General features: G+C 45.0%; 1 protein-coding gene across 3 annotated transcripts; it reads left to right on the top strand.

The window, feature by feature from the left end:
• The first annotated feature begins 738 nt into the window (after positions 1-738).
• On the top strand, positions 739-24,528 carry LOC132330355 (histamine N-methyltransferase-like). 3 transcript variants are annotated; one of them, XM_059852538.1, is made up of 7 exons: positions 739-878; positions 3,763-3,952; positions 4,842-4,894; positions 8,666-8,773; positions 12,164-12,294; positions 12,828-12,921; positions 23,807-24,528. In XM_059852538.1, exons 1-7 carry the CDS (start codon positions 749-751, stop codon positions 24,001-24,003), a joined length of 903 nt encoding a protein of 300 aa, XP_059708521.1. In that variant the 5' UTR covers positions 739-748; the 3' UTR covers positions 24,004-24,528. The 3 variants fall into 3 exon arrangements, with proteins under 3 accessions (XP_059708521.1, XP_059708520.1, XP_059708522.1); XM_059852537.1 differs by lacking the exon at positions 23,807-24,528 and adding an exon at positions 15,145-16,342; XM_059852539.1 differs by lacking the exon at positions 23,807-24,528 and adding an exon at positions 15,145-15,320 and having other exon boundaries at positions 12,828-13,006.
• The last annotated feature ends 1,572 nt before the right edge of the window (positions 24,529-26,100 follow it).

Raw genomic sequence — 26,100 nt, 5'->3', positions numbered from 1 at the left:
GAACAGCTCATTTCTCCTTGAACAGTTCATTTCTCTATCTAACTCCAGAAGGAAAACTTCTTCATTTAACTTAAAAAATATTCCTTCTTGCTGAACATGGAGAAACAAAGGCAAAAAATAGGGCAAATGTGTGGTGCCCTGAACACCAAATCACAATGTGACAGCAGACATGGGTCAGTGGTTTTATCCATACTTATGTTCCTTGGGATAAAACTGCTCCTGACAGGGCTGCAGAGGGTGCACAGTACTTGGAAAATGCTTAAGCTCTGCAAAGTAAGGGATAAGAAGAATATCTGCTGGCAAGAAAACCAGCTAAAAAAGCAAAGTTTTCTCTAATGGAAGGGCTCTATATGTAAGCTGCAAATGATCCTGCCCATCACCCCATACCACACACTGAGACAATTATTTCCAATTTGTCAGGAGCTGCATTTTCTATTTTCCACTGGCAGGGCTTCATTTGCCACCCCAGCTGTAATTAACACAGGGGTAGAGCTCCGTGTCTGGGTGTTCCCACGGCAGGGTGGACGTGCCAGGTGTGTCCTGGGGGAGAACTGGTGGGCAACACATGGAGAGTGAACATGGATGTGGCAGGGCTGGAGCTGCCCCCTGCCTCTCCAGGCAGCTGCTGCCATATGAGGGTCTAACTCTGCTCCGTCCCCAGCAGCTGCTGCCGGTTCTTTCCTCCGCAGCCAAACCTCTCCCGTGACGCGGCCCCGGGGGTGGGACGGCAGGGATGGGATGGGGCTGGATGGGAGGCGCCTGGACGGGAAGGTGGCTGGTCAGAAAGGTGGCTGGACTGGGAGGGGGCCGGCCTGGAGCACAGCCCAGGAGCTCGGCAGCATCACTCGCACAGCCCCGAGGGGCACAGAGCAGCCCAGGTAAGCGTGGCCGCCCGGGAGCCAGCGGCGGCGGAGCGGATTCCGTCCCAGAGGGATGCCGCTGTCGCTGGCACACGGAGTGCCGTGCTGGTAAACCCAAAGTGCCACGATCACTTGGTTTGCTGCCTTCCCGGGGAGGGTTTAAAGGGTTTTATGGCGAGTTGAAAGCAGGTTTCACTCTGCTGGCACAAAGCAGGGACGGATCAAGTAACTGCAGCATTAACAGTGTCCGCTTTCAAAACTCCTCAGTTTTCTAGGGAGCCACGGGTAAGTTTCGATTATCACTGAAGGGAACATGGCCGAGTGAATATTATTACCTTACAAGTTTCTATCAGCCTGATTCAGAAAACAGACCTTTCCTTCCTTCTCTTTACTAATTTTTAAAGTTAACTGGCCTCAATTCAAACAGCAAAAAAACACAGAGTGAAACGAATAGGGCAAATTCCAACAGCCAGAAGTGTAATGAAAGAAATGAGACAAATTCCTTGAACTGCACCCAACATGAAACTGAATCTCGGCTGCTCATTAGAGACTGCTGAGCTGGGGATGTTGGCAAATTAAATCATGGGAAGTAGAGGGAGGAGCAGAAAAAAGGGTCAATTATCTAAATCTCCTCTTATAAACTGCAAAACTTTTTTTTTTCAAGATTGAAGGTAGTAAAAATATATTAGTGGCAAACAGCAAAGCTTCCTTATGCACTTAAAATAAAAAGCAAGGAGTCAGGCATAGCAAAGGAATGGGTAAACACAGAATACACAATTGTGTTTTCAGGGTGGATTAGCAATGAGTAATTCTCATCCAAGGTACATCCAGGAATTTCCTTCCTTACTGTCTCTGGAAGAATTCCCACATGGATTCCCCAGGTTAATTCAGATGTTGTTGGGTGTTTGAGTGCTGCTCTTCTGGGTCAAGGAGGGGTTGTCAGTCAGAGACTGACAAAGTTTTTTAAGCTGTCCCACCTACTTGTTACCAGTGTTGTACCAGTTTCTTTTTCATTAGTGCTCTTTAAAATGCTCAGTTTTGCTAGTTTTTTCACTTGAAAGTACCCTTGCAGTCTGAGAAGGTGGGGAGCAGGGAGTGTACCAAAGCCAGTCTGCCTTGGAGGCATTATGGGTGGAAAATCAACCTTGGGACCTGCTCCAGAGGTCACCACTGGTCTTTGGGACTGCCACAAAGAGAGCAATTATCAGCCATTGCTAATTGATTATGAATTCTCAGCCATTGCCAATGGGAGGTGAATTGTCACCAAGCTTCACCATGCCCCTTCCTGCAGGAGCCTTTGGGATCTGAGGAGATTTGGCCCATGGGCTGTAAAACCAAAACGTGTCACGACTTGGATGTTACCTTTGTCACAGGCAGGGAAGGAGAATGGGCAAAGCCAAGCAGCTGATGCTGTCATTGGGAAGGGGGCAGGAGAGGGATCTGGGCAGCTGCTCAGCAGGATGGCTGTCCCTAGAAATAGTTCCTAGAAATAGTCCTCCCTGCAGCAGAAAGAGAATAAGAGGATGGTCAGGCAATGTGGATCTATCAGGAAGGAAGAAATTGTTCCAAGCCCATCTTTCTGCTGGTGTTCAGGGGAGAAGGAGATGGCACCATTGTGTATGACATTCTCATAAACAAGTGAGGAAGATGTGGCCTTGATGAGACAGGTATTGGGTGGGTGGAAAACTGGTTGCACAGTCAGAAAATTTGTCAGAAGTTCACTGCCAGAAAGGGAGACAATGGCAAATATGGACCCAAGCCTGTTGCTTTTGTTTCTGTTTATGGTTTGAAGGAGGGATGAAATTATTTGTGTTATTTGATGTGCAGCTGGGAGGGACTTGAGCACAACAGAGGCCAGATTTATAATTCAAAGGGACCAGAGGAGCAGTCTGGGAAAAGCCCATGATTTGAATTCCAGTCATGCTGGTGAGGGAAGGCAGCCAGTGCAGGGTCTCAGTGGAGCCAAGGAAATCATCCTGGCTGTGCTGGGAGCCAGGAAAAGCAACAGTTAGGAGGGTTTTGTGCTTCACTTCAGCACCAATGGGATTTGGCTGGAGACGGTCCAAAGGGAACTGTAAAAATAGCAAGAGGTGGCTGGGATGTAACCTCTGCAGGAAAGCCAGAGGGGATGGTAAGAGACACTGAGGAAATGCAGTGCATCCTTCAGCATGGGGCCCCTGAGGAGGGAGAGGGTTCCCCCTTCTCCTTGCCAGGTAGGACAAGATGTGATGAACTTAAACTGCTGTTTAAGAGAGATAAAGACATCTTTGTGCACTTTTTAAGGTGCAGGCTGACACTTCCCTGGTAACATGCTTTGCCTTCCCCACTCCTGATTGCCTGTAAGCCTGGTTTAGCACAACATCTATTCCAGTAACTCACATGGCTTTGGTGAATTAGCTACTTAACCCATGGGAATTGTACCATTATCTTCAGAAGAACTGGAAAAATAAAGTGCATTTATAAGGTTTTTATTGTTTTCACCCCACCATCAGCATTCCATTTAAGAACATCAAAAGATTAAAAAAACTGATAGAGACATCTGCCAGTGTCTCTGGAGATGAGTGTTGCACTTTCTTCAAATCCAGACCCAGCCTTTGGAGCCTCTCCATGCCTTCACAAAACAGAGGATTTTTTTTTTTTTTTTTTTTTTTTTTTTTAAGAACCATCTAAAGACCCTTTTACTGTGTTTAAACAGAGTCCTGTGTCAGCACAGTTAAAAAATGCTGGCACTTGCTCTGCACAGATTAAAGATGATAAATTACCCATTGCTGCTTGGACCCCATTTGCTGTTTCTATTGCAAGGTTGTGTAACACTCCGAGGCAGTGGCAGGGCCGGGCATGTGGAGCAAAGTCCAGGTGCAGGCTGGATTTTCCCCTCCACCACTTTTCATTCTTTCTCTAGCCCTAAGAGAAGAGCTGCAGGGAGCAGCCTGTCCCTTCCTGCACCCTGCCAGCATGGCTTCACCCATGAGGAGTTTGATGGCAGATCTTGACAGATACGTCCAGTCGTTCCGCGTCTTCCTGGAGAAGTCCACGGAGCACCAGAGCATGCAGGAGTTTGTGGAGAGGCACCTGCCTGACCTCATAGCCAGGTAACCCCAGCCTGGCCTGAAGGACAGCCAGGGCCACGCTCCCAGGGGCTGCCTGGGAGAGGTAGATTGCTGCTCCCTGCCCTGTCTGTTGGCCTGGGATAGGGCTTGGCTGGAGCTTCCACTTGCACACATGGCTCTGGATGGTGGCTCTCCCTGGTGGAGGCTGCCAAGCCAGGAGATAAGGCTGCACTGTTTCCTTGCACACAAATACAGCTGGCCCTGAATCAGCTCTGAAATGCTGTAACAGATAATAAATTCTAGCATCAAAGTTGATGGAAAGCAGCTTTTTAAAAGCAAGCTTTTCAGTTAATATTTAGGGTTTCTCTAGGATGGCTGGATCGTGCTCCTGCTTTGCCTGCCAGTGTGTGTCCTTTGCTGGATCCCTCACTTTGCAGGCTGGCTTGGGAGCAGGCAGCCAGCATCAAATCCTGGCTCTGGTCTTCTCAGGGCTCAGGGCTTCATGGCTCTGCAGAAGCCTCACTCAGGGATTTTAGGAGCATTACACTCTCCACTCTCCCTCCCCATTTTGCATAATGCAAAAGTTCTACAAATAATCTTTAAGCTGCTGGTCCAGACCCAGAGGGCTCTGTTCCTCAGAGCCCAGACACAGAAAAGGCCTATACTTACTACTGCTTGTATTCCCTCATAATAAAGCAAAATGCCACTTCTATAAATTGCCAAAATAATTGGAAATCATGAATGTCCAAAGGGGAAGAGTTCTGAATCTGATCCCTCCTGCCCACTCACAGGCATGCCTGTGTACACGCACATTGCATTTGGGTTTTGCCCTGCAAATTTTAGTCTTAATGGGATCCCCAGTGTCTCACATCATGCATGGAACCCTCTCTACTGGGCAGCTCTCCTAAAATGTATAAATGATGTTTTTCAGTATTGGAAATGGGAAGTCTACAATCAATGTTCTGAGCGTTGGTGGTGGAGCAGGTATGTATGGACTTCAATATTGATATGTTTTTTCCTTTATTTTTTTTCCTTAAGAATGGAGGACTAAAAATTGCAAAAGGAGCAGAATGGGAAATAAGTCTTTCCTTGATAAGTCAGCTCTAGGGGACAGGTGGTGTTAGTTGGTGTGTGACCACATCATCTGCTTGTGTCTCCCCACTCTGGTTCCTCTATGTCCTCCACAAAAACCTCTCCTTCTACACCATCACTCCTCAAAGGCAGAAAGAAGCTTTAACTGCTCCACAGGGTGTCTATACAAAAACAAAACAAGACAAAACAAAACAAAAGCAGCAAAACCCCCCACCCAAACCCCAAACAAAATAATGTCTTAGATTCCTCAGAATGTTGCATTTTAACCTGCATTACAATATTACCCCCTGTACCTTTATTGAGGTAATTACTCTCATCACTGCTATGTAAGAGCCATGGCTGAGCTCTGCTTTGGCTGTGTTTGCTGACCACCATCAGTGTTCAAAGCTTCTCCTGGAGCTGCTGACCCCCAAAACACTGGGGCTGAGCATGAGCTCCAGAAGAAATCACAAATAAGAAGTCTGACATTCACTGAATGGAAAAACAACACCAGTAAGATCAAGTGGCTTCTTTTCATTAAATTCTTGCTTAAGTGCCCCCATAATTAAAACCTATGTTTCCTTCTCTGCCCATTAAGTCACCACACTTAAATTTTGTATGAACAGTTAATCTAGTTTAAATGCTGCAATCATACCATCACCAAAGATTAACCTCAGTTTTGTTAGTGTCTCCTCCATAAAGCAATTGTGAGTAAATGGTGGGCATTAGCTATAAAGCAGACAGTGTGACAGAGCAGGAACACTGCTCTGCAAAGGAAACCATTCCTCTGGAAAAGAAAAGAAAGAAAAGAAAGAGAGGGGAGGGAGGGAGGGAGGGAAGGAAGGAAGGGGCGGAAGGAAGTGGCGGAAGGAAGGAGGTGGCGGAAGGAAGGAAGGAAGGGGTGGAAGGAAGGGGCGGAAGGAAGGGGCGGAAGGAAGTGGCGGAAGGAAGGAAGGAAGGGGTGGAAGGAAGGGGGTGGCGGAAGGAAGGAAGGAAGAAAGTGGCGGAAGGAAGGGGCGGAAGGAAGTGGCGGAAGGAAGGAAGAAAGGAAGGAAGTGGCGGAAGGAAGGAAGTGGCGGAAGGGGCGGAAGGAAGGAAGGAGGTGGCGGAAGGAAGGAGGTGGCGGAAGGAAGGAAGTGGCAGAAGGAAGAAAGTGGCGGAAGGAAGTGGTGGAAGTGGCGGAAGGAAGTGGCGGAAGGAAGGAAGTGGCGGAAGGAAGGAAGGAAGGAAGTGGCGGAAGGAAGGAAGGAAGGAAGGAAGGGGCGGAAGGAAGGAAGGAAGGATGGAAGGAAGTGGCGGAAGAAAGATAGATTTTTAACAGGAACACTTTACTTAGTGCGGTACTTCACTCCCTGGCCAGAGGCAGTCCAGTTTGCCATCAATCAATACATCACTTTGTGATCTAAAAATCCCCAGACCACCCAGCCCCATCTGCAGACTGGTTTGTTCCCAGCACAGCCGTCGTGAGGCCAGGAGGGAGCCGATCCCCAAATCCCCCCTTACAGCCGATCCCGGCTGCTGTGGGAGGGCAGTGATGGAGCTGCTGCCCTGGCCCCACCCGCCTCTGCACTTCGCAGGGAGGGGGCACGGAAAAAAAGCAATTCCTCTCCACTTTCCTACCTTGGGAGACAAGAACCCATTAATGCAGCATCCCATCCCATTAGATCCCATCCCATTCCAGCCGCCCGAACACCGCTGCCTTATTAAGTTCACACTCCAGCGCGCCGCACTCTGTACCTTTCAAAACCATAAAAGTCATCAGCGCTGCTATAAAGTAGCAACTGGGCTATAAACTATCCCGTTACGTAAAATGTTTAATTAGAAACTTAATGGCGAACATAGTGGTAGCCTTTAAAAGGTAATTGTGTTGGAGAGTTTAAATAATTCGGATAGCCTAATTGCCAAATTGTTGATAATGCAAGCTGCCACCGATCTGAGTGTAAAATGCCTCGGGACACTTGTTTGCATATAAAAGAGCTAAAAGTGAAGTCATTTAAGGCTGTGGATTAAATTATGAATCAAAGGGGTGGGTTTTTTGGTTAAAAGCAGTACAAGGGTGATTTGGCCACACAAGAGTGGAAGGAAATATTTTAACCTATCTGCATATGGAAATACAAAATTAATTAATTTTTTTTTTTAATCAGGACCTGCACAACCTTTTCAAAGGACTAATCATTTTATGGGAAGTTGGTAAAGCAACCAAAAATCAAACTATTGCAGTAGTTAATTTCAAATTCTGTGTTCCCAGATTTTACCATGGCAGACTACAGAGTACAGGGCTTGCAGGGATAGCAAAGCTGCAGCTCTTTCTGCTGCCTCAGAAACTCAATTTGCCTCCCTCAAAGAACATGCTTCCAGAGATGCCATGTGAATGTTGGTGTTGCTGGTTGCTTTAAGGAAGACATGGAAGTCTGAGAAAATGCAACTCTTCCTCACTTTATGTGTTATGTCCTCTGGGCACTATTGAGCAATTTAGTGCCCAGTTTTTTCCTTTTGCTCCTGAAATATTCTGCACAATGGAGCTAGTGCTGAAGTGGTGGGAGTCCAGGGCTCTGCAAGTGATGGGGGTGGGCAGAGGCTGTGCAGCTCCTCCTTGCACAGCCCCGCAGCAAGGGGCTGTCTGGCCATCAGGGTGGCCTTCCATTCAGTACAAAACTTTGTTCATTTGTAGGGGATTTTATAACATGGAGTTTTGTGCAAGCACAAGTAAATCTTCCAGGACAAAGCTAGATATTTACTTGTAACACAACCCCTGGATCTATTATTCACTGTAGTTACCCTCTCGTTCACTCTTTCTTACCTTAATTTATTCTGCTGTTATTTTTTCTAAAATCTATCCAAGCACAATAAGCAGAGGTTGGAGAAAGTTGAGCAAGCCAGCTGGATATTGTCCCTGGACTCATGCCTCAGTCAGAAATATCATCCCCCTGAGTTTCCTACTCTGCAGATGGGGTGAGATGGCTGAGAATGATGGAGCTATTTTTAAATTTTGAAATCTTGGATCTACTGGTACATCCATCAATAAAATAATTACAGCTGGCCTGAGCAGTGTTTAGAGAGAACTCTTCCTCAACAAAAACATGAAATACAGGAATCTCTGGGGTATTCTGTAAACAAGGGTTAGCTAAACACAAATGGTATGTGCTCCATTCATCATTCTTTTGGGAAAAGCCACAGGACACTGAAGACAAACAGATATGATTATTGTCTCTGATCCCAGTGTAAACACATATTCCCTTTCCCTCCCCCACATGACCTTGTAAGCAGTGAGGTGCCTGGCTAAAAATGCTCCTATTGACTCCTAAGAAATCCTGCCAAGTTTGCTGGAGCCATCAGAACTGGCACTGTGAGAGTGCTGTAGGATCTCCCTCTCGAGGTCAGACTGTGTCCAGAAAAAGAGAGGTCAAGCATAACTGTGTCAGGTTTTCCCTTGGCCCTGGTGGTGCCAGTCAGAGGGGAGAAATGAAGAGAGTTGGCACTGATATTTACATTTTTCTCATATCCTTGAGCTCAATCTTCATCTACAACCTACTGAGAATGCGAAGCAGCTGCTTGGACTTGTGTGGTGCATCCGTACAGAAATGGCAGAAATCAATCTGCCAGGCTGGGGGTGTGATGGTGGTGGAGATTTCCTTTGCCTGAGCTTTGTTTTCATTCTCTGTCTTGTGTCTCCTGCTTCTTTAGGTGAGATGGACTTGCAGATCCTCTCAAAAATACGAGCCAGGTATCCTGGGGTCGCCATCAACAATGATGTGATAGAGCCAAGTGCTGACCAAATCTCCAAGTACAAAGGTATTTTTACATTAAAAAAATTAAATTTACATTAATTATTTTACATGCATGCAAAAGTGCTGAAAGGTGGATGACCCTATGTTCAAATGCCTTCTTGTCAGAACTGTCTCTTAAAAGTTAAAAAATTCAAAATTTCCTGCCTTTTTTGCCAGCATTGCTTCTCAACAATGTTCACTCTCATTAAAATCTGCAAAGATCTCTGAATGGCAAATGCTTGGCTAGACAAGAGTTTAAAAGCTAAACAAGGTGGGAGGTGATGGGTGGTTGTATGGGAATGGAGTGAAATCCCAGCATTTCAGAAAGTTTTTCCACTTCAGCTTGAGTTTAATCAGGATCCTTCGTCAGCATCAAAGGGAAAATTTTAGTGTCTCATGGTGATTCTCTCACATCTTAAAAATAATTTCCAAGAAATACCTAAAGCTCACAGTGGGGCACTAAATTAGTAACCAGGCTTTGAATTAGAAAGCAAGGGAGGGAAAGCAGGAGTGATAGGAAAGGCTTTTGCCGTGTGCTCTGGGACTCAGAGCTTCTCTCCTTCCCCCAGCCCAAAGGTCTAAGCAGCATTCATGGAGGAAAATGGAACATTTTCCGAGGAGGATTGAGTGTTAATGAGGGTACTTTGATCAAATTGCCCTACAAAGTGAACATTAAACAGCAACGCAGGGTTTGATTCTCACTGGATTAGAGCCCACCAGGATCCACCTCCAGGTGGTGCTGAGGGAGGTGACACCAGCCCTGAGCAGAGCTCACCTGGCCAGAGAGCCATCCTGAATGGATGTGACAGCAAGGAATGAACCTCATCAGTGGAGTCTCTTGCTGGAAATGCTCCAAACCATAGTAAATACGAGGCTGTGAAACCACACTGTAAATCTCCAGTCTTGCTCTTGCTTGAGTCCTTAAAAATGAAGCATTCCCAATGGGAATCAGCTTGTGGAAGTCAAAGGAAAAAAGAAATAGCAACAATCCCTTTCCCCCTGCAGTGAGGTAGCTCAGAATCACTGGAAGCACCAAAGGCTCCCAGGAAAAACCTAATTTTTTTACATCTTTCTCAATTTAACACAGACCTGATCTTTTAAAAGATGCCTTGTGCAAAATCCCCAGTGCTCTTCTATTCCTGCAGGCTGAAATGGTGAAGGGTTGGCAACACAGCATCTTCTGTTTGCAAGACAGTTTGTGCACTTGAACAAAGAATTTCTGTCCTGTCTGGGCTACACTGGACTGGATTTACTCTGAATCTTCCCAGTGGTCCCACCATCTACCACCAATTAATTGGCAGTCCCATCCCACTGCACTGAGTTTCTTTCCAGAGGAAAGTTAAAGAAAATATAAAATGTTGTCCTTATTTTAAGTTTTATACTAAACTAGAAATTGAATATTCATCTGAATTTCTTTCTTTAAACTCTCTTATTTGGTAATTAATCATGTCCCCAGTAGCTACCATTAATTAGGTTTCTGAGGCCTAAGATTTTCTGTAGAGAATTAGAAACATTATCTGCACCTTTGAGAATTCAGTAGTTGTGTTTTCTGCCTCACCAAATGCTTTCTCCATGGGAAGGAGAAGCCAAGCTCACGAGAGAAACTCCTTGCTGGGATGTGCAGTGTTGACAAACTCAGGTTTCTCTTAGGCTGTGGCATGTGATGGAGGCTTTCCTCAAAGCCTCATGGGCAGGCTGTGCCTTCCCTTCAGTCCTGCTGGAATCCCTTGGTGGCCATGGTTGGAGTGTTGGTGGCCCCACAACTGAGCTGCATCACCAGTGCCCAGCTGCAGGCAGCCCAGTTCTGATGGCACCCATCAGGCACACAGCCAGCTTCTGGCTGGGAAAAGAATCTGGGGTGAGTCTGGGGGAAAAGGTAGGAGAGCTTTTCATAATGGATTCAGATGAATATTTAGGTAGAAATTTACCACAATCCCATAATGAATATGCACTGCCTAGAATTTGGACTTTGAAGGCCCAGCCTGGAAAGCCATTCAGTTTTATTCCCAGGTCCTCCTTGCAGGCAGACCCACAGTTACACTGGACCAGATTGCCCCAAATTATTGGTGAGGGGACAAGAGCTGCTTCTGAGCTTAGAGCAGCAAATTAAATCTGAACTGCCAGTGCTGGGGCCAGTGGCTGATAAATGGGAGCTAACAGAGTAACAGTGGCAGCATCTGAAAGGGGTGGCCCATTTCCAGGCCCAGAAGAGAGGAGATAAGCACTGATGGAGCATTTCTCATCTCCCTGTCAGGGACGTGTCCAAATCAGAGCCTGAAGGGAGGAACATTGTCATTAGTGGTGTAAAGGCACTGGTCTTAGCAAACTGTGCTGTTCTGAACATGTGTTCTGTAGCTAAGGCTCAGCCTGCCTTTGGGCCGTGTAAGTTTTAAATTGATGCTAACTCCAGTGAAGCACAGGAGCTGAATCAGGGGCTGCTTTGGCCTGGAGCAATCCTGAGTGCCAGGCAGCAGCACAGTGAGAGGAGCTCCATATGCCAGCAGATGGACATTAGTATTCCCTGCATTATGAAATTACCTCTCAGTTTTGCTTCCATAAAAACAAAAGGAATGCAGTGATGAGCCAGGCCCTCAGTGGAACTTATTGTTTGAATCCACTTCTCCAAATTTCTGTTTTCCTCAGTTGCTGATGTGCATTGTATTGAGGTCTGAAGACACTGCATGTGTCACTCCTTAAAGCTCTTTGCTTTAAAACACTGTCATCCCTTTTGCCTGAAGCAGCTGGTCAGAGCTGTGGGCTTCTGAAAAACTATTTCAACACAGCAGCCACTGAATGCCAAGAGAAGAGTCCTTGCTTTTGGAACAAAGCTCCTTCCCTCTCCTGCCATCCCAGTTATACAAATTGAGAAGAACACATTTGCTTTTTCTGCCCTTCTCAAACTTTTAATTGTGCTCCTTTTCTCAAGAAATCCCTGCTTTGATCCATCCTTGAGCACCTGTTTTTGTTTGGGGAAAATCTTCCACCATGGCCTGACTCCTGCTCAGCCATGTGGGTTTTGTGTGGCCCCCACATAAGTGCTGGGGCCATCAGTCCTTCTGTTCACCATGAAATGTGCTGCTGTGGCCTCATAACAATCTGCCCCAGTCAACATATTTTAATTTAGCTTGAGCCAGTCATGGGGAAGAAATTACTTTTTTTTTTTTGGCTCAGGTAAACACCAGAGGAGCCCAAACGATGGAGCAAAGGGAAAAGCAACAGACTCTCTGAAGATTTTGTCCTATAAAGCCTTCTCTTCACATATGGGCTAAAAGTTTAAGATATTTCACTGTTGTGTTAAAGTGGTACCAGAACTCTCTATCTAAATAGGGCTTTTGGATGTATTAAAGCTCTGAGTGGAAATCAGCCCCATATTTGCAATTGAGATAACTCTGTCCTGCCTTCTCCTCTGTTTCAGAGCGTGTGGCTCAGGCATCAAACCTCGAGAACATAAAGTTTACCTGGCACAAGGAGACAGCTAATGAATATGAAAGTCGAATGAATGCAGAAAAGAAGACTAAAAAATGGGACTTCATTCACATGATCCAGGTAAGGGTCTCTGCAAAGTAAATGCTGCCAAAGACTCAGCTGTTAAAAGTATGCCTGAAGTATATGACCTCATTATCCACTTGTAGGGGAAGAAAGGTGAGTTTACTTCCCAGTAATTTGAAGTGCTTTAGCATAAATGAACTGCAAAAATGAAAAGCAGCTTTGAGCACAGTAGTCCTATTAACCAGGCTGTGGGTGGCAGTCAACTAAGAATACATTTTAGGTAGTGTCTTCAAAAGCTCCTTGTCCTCTCCATGAAATTGCCTTTGTATTTCCAAAGCCTTCACTGAAGAAAGGCAAATCTCTTTCTCTCAGGTTGATGAATAACATGAGCTCAGACCTGGCAGTGCCAGAGAGCAGGCAGGGCATGACAGCCCTGAGCCTGCAGTGGTAGCCCACTGCCCACACCTTCCTAAGGTGCTTCATTGTCCCTGCTTTTCTGCCAGGACTGCCCCCATTTTGTTCCTTTTAACGGTGTTAGAGTAGTCACCAGGATGGCACTGCATGTCTCTAAGCATCTCTGCTTTTTCCAGATGCTCTACTATGTGAAAGATATCCCAGCAACCATCCGGTATTTCCACAGCCTCCTGGAATCACAGGCAAAACTCCTCATCATCCTGGTGTCAGGTGAGAGCTGCTCCACCAGCACTGCTCGGTCAGGAGAGGGCTCTGAGGACCTTTGGGGTTCCTGTGTGTAGCACAGGCCACAGAGGTGAGCAGACATCCCTGAAGCCTGCCCATTGTCAGTGTCTGTGTGGATGTATGAGCCAAAACCCCTTGTTATGGGCACAAAACATCCTTCACTGCCCTTCCCCATCCTACAGCCTGCCTGCATGGCAGCAGGGGCCCTGCAGAGGAGAGGCTCCATCCTGCAGCTCTCACTCACAGGAGAGCCTCTGCTGTGTACTGGAAAAGGCTTTCCAGGCTGGGCACTGCATTTTCTCTCTCCCAGAGACTCGTGGCATTAAGCAAACGGCTGCAGGGGGCTCGGAAGTGCCATACAGCAGGTGTTGGAGCACATATGGTTCATTTTCTTTTCAAACTGCCCATTTCCTTAATATCATCATTTTGGGTACCAAACAGCGTTCTCAGGCTGTTTCAGATCTCGCAGAGATGCTCTGTGGTCACTCCAGCAGGAAAGTGTTGGAGCAGAGGAAACGACAACCTTTTAATACTGTGGGCAAGGTATGCCAGAGGCAGTGCAGTGGTGGAGTCTAATTTGACTCTAGAAAGCCTCTAATTTGCCTCAAAAGCTAGAGAAATTTCAGCTGTGTAAACAGTCACATCTAGCAACTCTGAAAGCTATGTTAAGCATTATTTGTTCAGAGGTTTAAGCTTAATTTCTCATTGCACTTCTGCAAACGTGATGGAGTTCCTTTTATTTTGTTCATGAAGGATCCACTTTGAAGTGACACTTCTGACCTGAATTTATTCAACTACTTTTTTTTCCCCAAATGATTTTGGTTTGAAGTGTTTTCAAGCAGTTTACAACAAGAAATCTGTGTTTGAAATTATTTTAAAAAACCTGTTCATGTTCTTTGGCTGAACAAGAATAGATCACAATATCAGACTATTGCTGATTACCTGAATATAGTTAATTAAAACTCTTTTCCAGTTGCTTAACCCGTCCCTTTGGATATTCAAAAAATGTGAATACAGGAAATGTGTGCCTGTTCAAAATTAAAATTATTAAAGCTCTAAAGTTCATGAAAAGTATGTGAAGTCCTCTCTGGGCCAAATGACTCTGTGTTTTCTGATGAAGCAGAAATTGCTCCGGGCAACAAAAAAAGTGGGAGAGAGGAGCAGGACTCAGAACAGCAGGGAGGAAAAGAAGGGGGAAACCTTGAGAAAAACAAGGGAATAGAGAGGGTAAGGAAGAAATGCCATGAAAACGAGTGCTGAAGCAAAAGGAGTTATTGAAAGATCATCAGAACAAGCTCATTTCACACAAAAGGTGATGTCATCCCCAACACCAACACAACAGGGCGTGGTAATCAAAGCCAGCCTGGCAGCGGGGCTGGCAGGAGAGGGCTGGGGTCACTCGGTGGAGGTGGCAATCCCGATGTGCAGGGGCTGTGGCTCTGCTGCCACCGCCTTGCAAACAAAAGCAGAGCCATATGCTGAGCCTGCCGAGAGCCGTTCCGGCAATGCCGCCTTCAGGTAGGGGATAATTGCTCGGCTCCGAGATGGCACCGAGTCACACAACATTGACACCAGCACATTTCCTGCAATTAGTGCTCGGCGTTCAGTTTCCACAGGGTGAAAGAAAATATTGTCGCCTCTCTTCTAAACAGCAAACTGTTTATTTGACTATAAATAACTGTTTGCAGATAAAGCAACTGCAAAACCACGAATAACTGGTTTTAGTACTCAGAGAGAATCATTGTTGTAACTTTCAAGAGCTGCTCATTAGGCTCAAAGTTATTTTCATCCTGTCCAGTCATTCTGAGTAATCCTTCTAAAAATTATTTATAGTGGGAATACAAAATCAGAGATCCAGCAAAGATGTGAAGAGATATGTGGGGACTTTTCTACTTACCCAGCTGGTTTGCTTTTTAAAATGTCTCTTGAGAAGAGGTACACAAGTGTGAGCTGCTCTGGCCTCAGCTGGAGGCTCAAGGAGGATGCTGGAGCTCCAGGGTAGGTGCCCACCCACTCCTGCAGCCCCCAAACCTGAGGTACAGAAGCAGAGGGGCAGCCAACTCCACCATGCCCCAGGACATATCTCAGCTCTGGAAAGATCCCACTTGCAATGAAGACAACTGCTAAAAACCACCCAGACAATCAAAACTGCTTTCAAGTAGTGTTTTTCCTTAACTCTGGGTGTTTTTCTGGTGGTTTATCTCTCAGGAAAGAGTGGCTGGGAAACGCTGTGGAAGAAGTATGGGCCTTCCTTCCCTTTGGAGGATCTTTGCTGCTATGTCTCCTCTGCTGATTTGCCAAGGATGCTGGATTCAGCTGGGCTGAAGTACCAGCTCTACGAGCTCCCATCCCACATGGACATAACCAGCTGCTTTAGTGAAGGGGACAAAGATGGGGAGCTCTTGCTGGATTTCCTGACAGAAACACTTGACTTTGCTAAAACTGCCCCTCCTGAGCTAAAGCATCAGGTAATGGAGGAGTTGAGGAATCCTGGGTGCAGTGAAATCAGAGATGGGAAGGTGTTTTTCAATAACAGCCTGGGTGTAATAGTGATTGAGCCTTGAGTTAACCTCTTCTTCTTGATCCAAAGCAAAGAGATACAAACTGTTGACAGCTGAAACGCATTTTTTCATCTTTTATAAATGGCTTAATTTACTTCAGCAGTGATAATAACTTTTGGAGCTTGTTAAGAAATCAGTATTGACATCTGTTGTTTTAAGCAAGCTTTAATACTTGATTAATTCTGCACTAATCTATGGCTGTGCAACTGACTAGGCAGTAAATTGTGCTTTATCATACAGATGTTGTGTAATCAGCTATAACTCAGACCATCCACTCAGGCACTGCAGAAACCTAAGGAATTATTCCACTACATATGGTTCCACCATCTTCATTTAAAAACTCTCTGCAGACTAAACAAGCAAATTGCAGTTTCTTGGTGCAGCTGGCAGGAGTGCAGGCTCAGAATGACCAACCATTGGGTGCATCTTTGGCGGGATTTCTTGAGCTTGTGACTCCCAGATCTCACACCTGCAGCTACTGAAGGTGGCCTCACACCTGCATGTTCAGTGTCTGCCTGCTCCTGCCTCTGCAGGCATCTCCATTCGATGGCACTGCTCCCCCTTTCTGTGTTTTTACTTTATGATGTATCTGCAGAAGAGGTGTGGCACTACAGGAGGGAAGCAAGGGAAGATAGTTGAGGCACAGGGTTGGTAACAAATGTCCTGGAGAGGTGGATTGCAGTGGTGAGCCCTGATGCAGAGTCTTTGTTAGGAATCAGCTGCTGCAGTCGCTCAGAGCTTTTTTTGTGTTTTTAATTAACCACACAATGCTTCTGGTCCCAGCCTTCCCCTGGCCTTTGAGCTTTGTAATAAGGAAAATGTAAAAATAAACTCTGATACCAAAATGACTGGTTCCAGTACCATTTTTTTTTCATTTTCAATGGCATTGTGTCAGGTAAATCTATTCACTATACAAGGCATTCAGCAAGAAGGGGGTTCCACCTCCTCAGCCTCTTCTCCATGTGAGGCTGTTGTGGTTGATGCATTTGTTTTGCTAAATGATTTTATAGTTTTCAGAACTGTTTTCTCTCTACAAGGCACAATACATAGTGGGATACAATAGAGTCGCTTGAATGGATTTAACAGCCCGAATACTCAATTTATCCCCTGAGACAGGTGTGATTTCTGCCATTGAAATAATTTGATTCAGTGTTGAAATGGTTTACTTTAGGTAATACTTTAGCTGCAAGGAATGATGTTTTGTTTTTGCACACACATTTCTGATACAATATAGATTATTAATCATTTGAAGTGATTTCAAGAGATCATATTGGGTGTAATAGCTGTTTATATTTATTTTAGGGCAAGTTATTTGAAACACAAACATCTCCTGGTGCTCAAATGTTAATTCAGGTGGATTTTAGAACATTTCCATGATAATCCTCTGTAGGACAGAGCATAATTTAATACCACTTTACCCAGTTCTGTGCACAGGCTCCTGCATTAGAGGACCTCAGTGTATCTGTGAGCTGCTGTGGTCACATGGCAGAGCAGGAATGAAAGAAAAACTCCCATTAGTACAGATTGCTGCACACACTTCTAATGGCAAACAAATTAAAGTTACATTTATTTTCGTGGCTCTTTTGGGCTGTCAGTGACCTTTTCTAAATGGTGCTTGCAAAGCAGGTGACTGCTGAATATTGCCACATCAACCCTGTCAGGGGTGAGATATCTCGGGGAGCCACAGAAATGCCAGAACAAAACAAAAAAACCACTAATCCAGCAACAAAACCCAGCAATGAGATGCCCTTGAAGATCCTGCTGTTTTATTGTTTATTTCAGACTGAAAAAAAAAAACAAAACAAAACCCAAAAAATAACAAAATGGGAAAAAGGGGTTTTAGGAGTTTTGGAGGAGGCTTGGTTCGAAAATGTGGGAGAGAGCTGGAAAGATGAGAAACAGCAGAGCTGATCTGGAGAGAACAATTTGACCACACACACACAAATATTCAGTTTGGATGCACGGAGAGCTTCTTCCCCTGTTTTGCTTCTGAGGAGAATTTCATTAAAATTGGGAGGGGGGGGAAATACAGTAAATTCCATTTTGTATCTTGCAACTGCTTCTGTTAAGGGGCTGGGGGAAAACTGAATCAGCAGAGCACCCTTAAGGGGTAAATTAGTTTTAATTTTAAATTTGTAACACATTCTCACATTTTCAAGAAGCAAGTACTTTAAGTATAATTTAGAAGGAAATGAATGTGGGGAAGCACAATTTTATGCTCATTTTACCATAAAATCCAAAGGACATTTTGTAAATCTCTCAAACAACTTCCTAATAGAGTGGAGAACCACATTTTCATGTGAGAATCATCCTAAATTGTGCAGTGAGACACTGCTATTCCACAGCAGTGTTGGGAAGTACAGTTTGTCCATGGCCTGGGATTTGGACAGCAGTCTGTGCCAGGGCCTCATCACCCTCAGGAATTTCTTCTTATTCTCTAATCTAAACCTGTCCTCTGTCAGTTTGAAGCCATTGCTTTTATGCTCCCACTAAAAACCTTGTAAAAGGGTCAAACCCAAGTCCATATTTTCCTGGCTTGCATCCATAAATAATTAATTTGTGGGCTTTCTACAGTGGTTCATTGAGAGCAATGGCATTAAACCAGTACAATACTGATTGGATCAAGTTTGGCTTCAGGATACCTGTATTAAAAATATACCAGAAAAGATCCTGAAAGCTCTTCATGCATTGGTGTCCCTTTCTGACTAAATAAATGTTTGAGATATGAAATGTGACCCTGGGTAAATGCAATCTTTAATATTGCATCTCCATGTTTTTCCTCAAAGATGGCTCTGAGCAGTGCTTGTTTTTAAAATTAGGAGACTTTCCTTTTTCTTTTCATTTTATGAACACATAAACCTGGAATAAAAATTCTAAATAAAAATACAGGAGAAAAAAAAGCTGGAAGGAGGGAGGGGTGGAGGAGGAGGAAGAGGAGGGAGTCTTTTGAAACAACAGGCAAACACCTGGGCCTGTGTCCCTATGATAAGTAAACGAGAGCTTGTGGCTCTGATGCTGTGTCAGGTGATTGTTTCCCAAAGGAATTCCCGTGGGAGGTTTGCTGTGCAGGGGAGGGAACAGCCCGATGTCCAGGAGTGAGGCACAGCTTTGGAGCGATGCCTCCAAGGCTGGGGGGAACCACAGTGGGGCTGACCCCCTCCAAAGGGCCCAGGCTTCATGCACGTGTCCCTCCACATCAAACACATCTGCCCAAGCAGCTTCAGGGCTGTTCCTTTAAATCATACACAGGGAAATCTTCTCGGTGCTTTGTTAATTACTCCAGCAAATTGAACAAATGCACTCACAGCTCGGCTGCTGTCACCACTCCTGCATTGGGGTAATTCATGCTTGCAGCCCATGATAGGATTTTTAATGTCATTACACAGTAGGGCAAAGTCTTCATTTTTAATAAAAATACAAATGCTGAAATGAAATGGATTAATATCTAATTTTACATCTTCATTTACATGATGTGCAAAATTATCTTAAATATTTGTTATGGATGGAGTGGCTTTCCACCAATTTAGGCTTTTTTTTTTCCCATACTGGAGAATATTAACAGAAATTGTAGCATAAATCATTGCCTTGTAGAGTACCAGAAGGTGCATATAAAAACCCATATCTTTACTGCACATATTTCCCATTAACCATAATCTATTAGTAATTGAAGTTCATTACAAATTCTTGTAGACTTTATTGCTATCATGCTGCATGACATAGTGAACCTGGCTTGCATAACAAGAAGTCCTTGCTGGGAAATATCCTATTAACAATGACAGTGCATTTGTCATTGTGATAATAAATCCAGAGCTGCCTGTAGATTATAAATTATTGCGGCGCCATTTCCACTGTTGTAGTTTAAAAGTTTTGTCAGCACTTCCATTTTTCCCCCTCTTTATGGGCAGTTATAACTTGACCATAAGAATCTGCAGCGAGCTGAATCCCATCTCACAAGGTCTCACTCTCAGAGAGTGTTTCTTCCCCCAGCGAGATTCATATTTCACCCACATGAAAACCTTGGAGGCAGAAGCTGTGTTTGTGACAGATTTTTAGGTTCTGCATTTGCACAGATTTTAATTGGAAAGCCCAGGCCATTTGACAAGTAATTTGTCCATGATATTTCTAAAGATTGTGGTAAAATTAAAAAATTCAGCAAGACAAAAAAGGCGGGAGCTCGGCGGAGCTGAATGCTCACCGGTTCAGCACCTGAAAGAGCTTCTGTCCTTATCTCCAGGTGCCAGAGACTTTGGGGAGCCACTGGGTAAACCCTGCTTCTCTTCAAAGGAGAGACTGGAGAGAAATGATTCTCCCCACAGGCCCCACAAAGGTGTTTTGAGGATTAATTACTAGTGCAGAAATCCAGGCATGCACTCAAGTCATCCTTCACCGTGTCTGCGCAATTCTTTCAGCCCTGTGTAGGTCTTAAGTGTTATTAAAAGAAAATTGCTATGGAGTTGAACTTTAAGTGTTAATTATGACTCGAGATATAAATGACATCAGGTCAAATCTTTCACAATTTAACTCCCTAATTGACTTCAGCTCTCTGCACCAAGGGATATCTCTCTAGCTGAATGCATCTGTCTATCACATTTCTCAAGTGCCTATAGCAATGCATCCAATTAGCTGGACGTAGCCATTATGCCTCAACAACTCCTAAATAGTGCAGGATGAATCCTTCATCTCCCTGAAATAATCAAGGAAATTTTACCTCTCACCAGGCCAGGTTTCACATCATCCTGCAGTACATGCTCGGTTTTTAAGAACTGTTTGCAGGTGTGGATAACGGATTCTGAAGTAAATATGATAATTTTCTTTTCTCATCAATAATGTCCTTCATCTCACAGTGCGCCAAATTTCTTTAAAATCTTGATGTGCAAAATCACTTTGCTGCACCTCAGTGGTAAGTGGTCTCCTGTGTGAAATTCAGCAGCTGTTGGATCATCCACAGCACCATTTCCCAGCGATTCCTGGCAGGGTGAGGGGGAGGAAGTTGGCAGTCAAATGCTGAGGAGCAGAAAGCAATTTCCTGGGCTGGTACTGAGCAGGGGCACGGGTACTCCAGCCAAAACTGTAATCAGCTTCCCCTCTTCCTTGGCAGGAGAGTGGTGGGACATTGGGCTGGGATGTGGGGTTGGCTCAGGGTGAAGCCCTGGCACACCCAACAGCTCGCACTGGTGGTGGGACAGTGTCTGCCATGGATGGGCTTGGCAGCAGCTTTGTGTGGGAGTGTCCTGGTGCTGCCCAGCACAGCTGATGTGGAAGGCAGGGGTGGATCTGATGGGTGTAAGGAGAAATAAGATATCTCCCCTTTTCGCTTTAATGGGAAGCAAGTTGCTCTTTGAACTCACAGATGGATGTGAATGGTACCCAACAGAATACCCAGTGAGAGTGCGGTACTGGTGTGAATCAGGATGATGCTTTGTTCAAGACTGGTAAACAGCTCTAAAAAAATTACCAGAAAAAAATTTGTTACAATGCATTGCAGATTTCTTACCCAATGTTGTGTGTTTTGTTTGTATTGTCTGGGCAAAGAGAACCAAAACCCAATGAAAACAGAATTAAACACTTTGAAATCCCTAAACCATGCCATCATTTCCCATTTTGAAATCCCTCAGTCTAAAACATATCATGGTTTTCCACTCAAGCAGAATAGAGGGACCTAATATCTTTGTGACTCTTAATGCTATAAATACATTTTGATGCTTTTATAACCACGATTTTACAGAGGTCACAGTGAGGTATCATTTATTTTGGTGAGGGTAAGTAGGCTATTGGCCAGCACATATCATCTCTTTGTTTTCTTAGAAGAAAATGAAATGACAGCATTTGGAGGCTGTTTCAAGGATCCCGTGTGCTACACTGGATCCTGGCGGAGATGAATTAGTGGCCAGGGTATAGGTGATCTTGCCAAAAATGAATAGCAATGCAATTTATCAAACCCTTCTGTAATTTATCTCACCACCATGTATTAGATTAGATAAAGACAGAAAGACATGTGAATTGGATGGACTGGACTAATACTGAAAACTTACACCTGCTTTTATTGAGGCTGACAGGAAGATTTCTGTTGCCTGCATTGCAATCAGGATTTGGCTTCACATTTTTAATTTGCTTTGAAGTATGATCTTGTCCAGCAACGAGAAAAAAGCTAACTCAACATTAAAGTTTGTTGATTGTGTCGGCTGTTTCTTTTTCAATACAAATTTGTTCCATCATATATTTCACATTCAATCAATTAGAAAGTGTAAATCTAAACAAAAACCCCTCAACACTCAGAAGCTTAAAAAGAAGAGCAATAAGCAGCTGTGAAACTGCTGCAAACACTCATTACAGGCTACACCGTTTTCAAGGTAACAAACCAATAGTTTATTTTGTCCCCTTCCAACAAAATCCATACTTCAAAATCCACTTTTCTTACCGAATCGGTCTGTCTGTAAGACAAAGAGTCTGCAGCTGGGAGTGTTTACCTAGAACAGCAGAAAGATGTGCTACACTGCCTTCAAATTCAGGAGCAGCACCAGCTACCTTCTGCAGGCTCGTTGGGAGCAGTGATTGATATCTGTTCTTTTGCATTGCTTTCCTCTCATATCTCTTTGTCCTGCTGCTATAATCGATCACAGATTTTTCCATCAGGCTTCATGTCAGATTAGGATAGTGAACATGACTGGCTTAGAACAAACTGCTTCCAAGTGCACCCAGGCAAGCCTGGGACTCAAACTGCTCTGAAAGCCATTGGTTTGGGCAATCCACAAAGACAGTGCAGCAGCAGGCAGCCAGAAATGTGCTTTTCTGGCAGGGGTTTGGGATGGCTGCTCTCTGTGAAACCTTTTGTGATCACATTTCCACTGTGGGCTGGGTGTTTAAGTGAGGGGCAATGCCTGGCTCATAATTTTCCTGATTCAGGCAGAAATTTCTGCTTAGCACTCCATGGATGTTCCTGGCAGGACCTGCACACGTTTTCAACCTGAGGCTGGAGTTGCAAAGTCACACACAGCTTTTGTGTTTAGTGCTTTCAAGATCTGCAAGGAGGGAAAGCCCAACAACTTTCCCTGAGTAGAAATAGATTTTAAACATTCATTTGGACCAGTCTTCCCAGGAGAAGTAAAATATCAGCCCCTAACTCAGACAGTTCTTTGGGGGATTACTGCCTGTTTCTATTGTGCCTAGCACAATTGAGTCTCCATCTTGGTGGGTGCTTTAGGTGCATCTGTTGAATAAATAACAATTTTTATTTTAATGTGAAGAACAGAGCATTTTCTAGAGACAAGGGCTGTAAGGATTTGATCCAAATTTGGATCAGTGATCACAGATGAGTTTGCTGGCAGCAGTTGTCCCATGGATGCTGTTGCTCAGATCTACAAATCCTGAAAGAGGAGTTGACCCATGGCAGCCTGGTGACCTCTGAGACTCCTCCTAGAAGAGGAACAGAGGTTAAACTTTTACCTGGGTTCAAGAGAAGACAAGAATGTACTGAATCAGAAGTGTTTGGAGGAGGATCACCCAGTGTCCTGTGCAGGACATCCCTGACCTGAAATAGGTGCAAAATTACTGAGGCAAATTATCCCAAGTGCTTGTCCTGTGCATATAAGATGCATAGGAGAGTCACTGCTGGGTAACTGTGACCACAGCTGGAGAAATACTGAATAAATAATCATTTAGAGCTTGTTGTAAGCCATGTAACAACCATCCCTGGAGGTACTGTGAAGCACATTGTGACATAGAGGTGTTGTTAACCATTTGACACAGTAGACCCCTTTTTCCTAACACTGACTGGCATCTAAGCCCAGGACCAGCATCAGGCCCCTGCAGGCAGTGCTTGCACAGGAGCATGAGCTCTGACATCCTGCATTTAATCCCAGGGAAGGCACAGGCAGTGGTGCATGAGTGTAATGCTCCTAAACAAATTCTGAATAAAAGGCTTTTTGCTGTACATGGGTAAAAAACAGGCATGCCTGGATTTTTCCACGTGAGAGTGGGTGCTAAGAGTGCCTGAAATTACAGCTTTCTGGAAAAAAAAAGCCTGAGAAATCTTGAGAGTCAGCTGGCAGAATATTTCCATCAGGAGCCATTACTGGGACAGGGATCTTTCCAGAAAGATGTGAAGTGCTGCTGAGATGGATGTGCTGCCAGGGCAGAGGGCAAACTGTGAGATAAATACTCAGGTGCTCATGGGCTGCTGAAATGCTGCACCAGGTAATGGTCTGGGGGGGGGTACAAAGACAAGATTGAAAAAAGCACAACTAAAATCTTGTACTCTGCCAGAGACAGGGTTTTCAGCACAGACTTTGAAGTATTTCTGCGTCCTACAGGTCCTGGCTACTCCTCCTCCGGCCTTGCAGAGGTTCTGAGGCTGTGCCTGAAGACAGCACTTGCCCTGAGGAAGAAACAGGAGTCTGCTGGAAGGCAAAGGATGATGGCCAAAGAAATCTGGAGTTTCTTACCTTCAGGTGAACCTCAGGCTGAGCAGCTAACCCACACAGCAGGAAAGGTTAACCCAGATTATTGAGGGAAACCTCATTGTGGGGTGATTTATGGAGAGGGTACAACTGCCCTGTGTGCAAGCAAGGGCCACAGATGCCATGGATAATGTACAAATGGCTTATCCTGTGTAGGGTCATTCATCACACATTGCTCTGGACTCCCAGGCCAACACATATAAAAGTCTATCTCACAACAGGCACAGCCTTTTCAGCTCCCATCTGCCCACAGCAGCCCTTCCAACGCTGCTGATTACATCCCTGCACTTGATTATATCAGCTACAGCTCACCCAGAGCCACAGCCATACTGGTGTGCCCTAAGGGGGATGGTGTAAATAAACAAAAACAAGCACAGGGTCTCTGTTTAGGAGCCCATTTCAAAGCCCAAAAGTTGGAAGCTGAACTTTTGGACAACCACACTCCCATTGGTGTTCCAAGATTGCTTTATTTGTTTCAATCTTCTTGCTGTAATTCAGTTCCTCATGGATAAGGGGCAGGATGCTCCCACTGACAGTGTATGGAGGGGTCAGTTTCTTTTGCAGAGAAAAAGGGAGGAAGGAAGGAAGTGGCAAAAGGAAGTGGCGGAAGTGGCGGAAGTGGCGGAAGTGGCGGAAGTGGCGGAAGTGGCGGAAGGAAGGAAGGAAGGAAGGAGCGGAAGGAAGGAAGGAAGGAGGAAGGGAGGGAGGGAGGAAGGGAGGGAGGGAAGGAAGTGGCGGAAGGAAGTGGCGGAAGGAAGGAAGTGGCGGAAGGAAGTGGCGGAAGGAAGTGGCGGAAGGAAGTGGCAGAAGTGGTGGAAGGAAGGAAGGAAGGAAGGAAGGAAGGAAGGAAGGAAGGAAGGAAGGAAGGAAGGAAGGAAGGAAGGAAGGAAGGAAGGAAGGAAGGAAGGAAGGAAGGAAGGAAGGAAGGAAGGAAGGAAGGAAGGAAGGAAGGAAGGAAGGAAGGGAGGAAGGGAGGAAGGGAGGAAGGGAGGAAGGAAGGGGCGGAAGGAAGGGGCGGAAGGAAGGAAGGGGCGGAAGGAAGGAAGGGGCGGAAGGAAGGAAGGAAGGAAGGAAGGAAGGAAGGAAGGAAGGAAGGAACAGAGAAGAGAGTTATGAGCTTGAAGGAGAACCACAGGAGCAGCAAAGCAAAGCTGATGCTGTGGCTGGACTGTGGTGCAGAAGAGGCTGAGAATTCCAGGTCTTCCCAGAACAGGTGTGTAAAGGGAAATGGCCCTCTCAGGGAAGAGTTTCCTCTCATCTGTTATGAAAAGCATGTAAAGCAATAAAACAACCTAAAAATGGGAAGGTCTCTTCCTCTTTATTTTTTTTTTTTTCCCAGTGCTTCCCATGGCCTTTGCTGACCTAGACAGGGGTAGGGGGAGGTCTGGCCTAATGCAAGGCAAAACGTGCTCTGTTTATTAACCAGGGCCATGCTCTGAGGCAGCACTTGCAGCCCAAGCCCAGGAGGAGCCCAGGAGCTCAGGCTGCCCAGGCTGTCAGCAAGGTGCCCTGGGGCCATGCCAGGAGCACTGAGGCCCCACACCCAGCCAGGGCAATGCCAAGCAGAGAGGTTAAATTACCATTTCTAGGTGTTTATCCTGGTCACTGGACATCTTTATGCCCAGGAAGGAAGGGCCAGGACACCCAGCAGAATGCCTGGAAAAGAAATTTGGTGAGTGCACACCTTAAAAAAATCTGATTGCACTAACAGCATAAACATAAAAGGAGCAGGGAATGGGAAATTGTGGGATGGAGTTCTAATTATAATTCCTTTTGTTTTCCTGAAGAACATTAAAAAACCATGATGTGACCAACGACTCAAGCCCAAAAAATACTTCCAATTTTATTTTTATGCTCATCGGGGCCCCTTGTTAATTTACAGCTAGTGAAATAATAAACAAATCTGATCTTCTCATTTGCATCTGACACTATGGAAATGGTAATTTTTAAAAGGTTACCCAGAATCAGTGTGAAGGTTTGATTTCTGTCATTAGCATATTTAAGTCTAGCTTAAGCAAGGTTTCTTCCCTGAAACACACGTTTTGTTAAGTGTTTAGTGTCCATAACCATTCTGCTGCTCTCAAAATATGATGCCCTAGCAGGCCAGGGCCAACCTGTGCACATGAAATAAGTTTAGTTGAATGTTG

This window comes from Haemorhous mexicanus, chromosome 8, assembly GCF_027477595.1.
Source record: "Haemorhous mexicanus isolate bHaeMex1 chromosome 8, bHaeMex1.pri, whole genome shotgun sequence".
NCBI lineage: Eukaryota > Metazoa > Chordata > Aves > Passeriformes > Fringillidae > Haemorhous > Haemorhous mexicanus.
Note: the sequence above shows the minus strand (reverse complement) of the source record. Positions and strands in the feature narration are given on the sequence as shown.